This window comes from Bison bison, unplaced genomic scaffold (assembly GCF_000754665.1).
Source record: "Bison bison bison isolate TAMUID 2011002044 unplaced genomic scaffold, Bison_UMD1.0 scf7180017864527, whole genome shotgun sequence".
NCBI lineage: Eukaryota > Metazoa > Chordata > Mammalia > Artiodactyla > Bovidae > Bison > Bison bison.
The window spans coordinates 658,641-660,204 of NW_011495078.1; the positions used below are offsets into that span (position 1 = coordinate 658,641).

Consider the following 1,564-nt stretch of genomic DNA (forward strand, 5'->3'; position numbering starts at 1 on the left):
GGCACAGCATCCTTGCCAGCTACACCCAGGCCACGCTTTGCGGAGGACGGCCACCCGGCCTGGCCCAGAGTAGGCGGCCGGGCCGAGCCGCAGGTCCAGCGTGGAGCCTCACCCGCGCCCACGGCCCTGGCCAGGCACTCGGCCGCTGTGCAGACAGGCGGGTCCGACCAGGGGGCGCAGGGGACCGACCCCCACCCAGGCGCCCCGAGCAGCGCAGCGCACCTGGTACCCCTTCCGCTTCTTCAGCCGCTTCTTGTTCAGCTTCTTGCACGCGTACAGCTTGCCGGTGGCCTTCATCTGGCAGGCGAACACCTCCCCGAAGCCGCCCCGCCCCAGCACCCTGAAGTCTAGGAACCAGTCCTCGCCCATGGGCTGGGCCTCCAGCCACTTCCACTGCAAGAAGCGCAGGAAGTAGAGGCTGTCCAGGAACTCCTGGAAGGGGGCCTGGCCGAGGTGCGCCAGGACGGCCCGCAGCAGGGGCTGGAAGAGCCCGTCCCCCGCCCCCGCGCGGGCCCGTGCCACCGTCTCCGCATCCAGGAAGCTGCAGAAGAGCTGGGCCTGGGGCTCCAGGTACGCGGCCCGGAGGGCCTGGGCCTTCTGCGGCTGGAGGGCATCGTCGGCCGTGTCGTAGTCCTCGATGTCCTTCCAGAGCTGCAGGGCTGGCCCGTGCTGCTCGTGGGCCCGCAGGAACTGCTGGAAGAGCCGCTTGCCAATGGGCTGCTCCAGGCACATGCCCTCGAAGCCCAGGTCCAGGCTCTCCCGGAGCGCCTCACACTTGGACAGCGGGGGCAGCTTGAGCCTGGCCAGGTACTTCCTGTCCCTAGAGGCCGGGCCGCTGCTCGCATCGAAGCTGCCCCGGGCCGCAATGAAGGCTGAATTGGCCACCACCGTCTCCAGGGACCCGAAATCCATCCCGGCACCGGGCCTTCTCCACGTCCGGCTCCCGCGTCCCCAGCCGGACTGATCCGCCGCCCTTGGCCTGTGGCCTGTGCCCGCCCTCGGGACGGGAGGCTGGCCGGGCGGTGGGAGCCCCGGGAAGCCCGCTGACGCAGCTTGGGCTAAATCCTGGCCAGAGTGGAGGACGTGCAGGGCAGCGAGCAGGTGCCAGCAAAAGACAATCCCTAAGCTGCTCGCAGGCGGATTAGCCCGGCCGTGCGCCCACTGCTTCCTGCAAGGAAGGACACGTGGGGCCCAGGCCCACCTCACGAGCCCGGAGCCCCTGCCTCATGGGAGCGGCCCTGTCCAGCCTGCTGGCCTGAACAGACAGGCCAGACTCTCCTCTGTTTCCTGGTGGGGACACGGGGCCCAGGAGGAAGCTCAGTTCACGCACATGGCTGGTTTTCCTCACCGAGTGCCATTTTCGTCTTTAGAAAAGCGATCAGTGAGAAGACCGGCGAATGACGGTTTAGGAGTACACTTCCCGCATGTCCACAGGCGAGACCCTGGCCAGGGGACTGGTCAGTACGTGAGCCCTGACACGCGTCCCGACCTGACACTGAGAGCAGCGTGTCAGGCTGGTGGCGCCCTCGCCCTGGGGTAACCCTGGCTCTTGCTGAGGAATCAG

At 68.2% G+C, this 1,564-nt stretch overlaps 1 protein-coding gene across 1 annotated transcript in view; it reads right to left on the reverse strand.

Moving 5' to 3' along the window:
- Window positions 1–912, reverse strand: part of GRK1 (G protein-coupled receptor kinase 1) — a 12,789-nt gene extending 11,877 nt beyond the window's left edge. The window contains exon 1 of the mRNA XM_010831535.1: window positions 223–912. Coding sequence (XP_010829837.1) covers window positions 223–912 — 690 coding nt within the window. The remainder of the gene's footprint in view (window positions 1–222) is intronic.
- Between the last annotated feature and the right edge of the window lie 652 nt (window positions 913–1,564).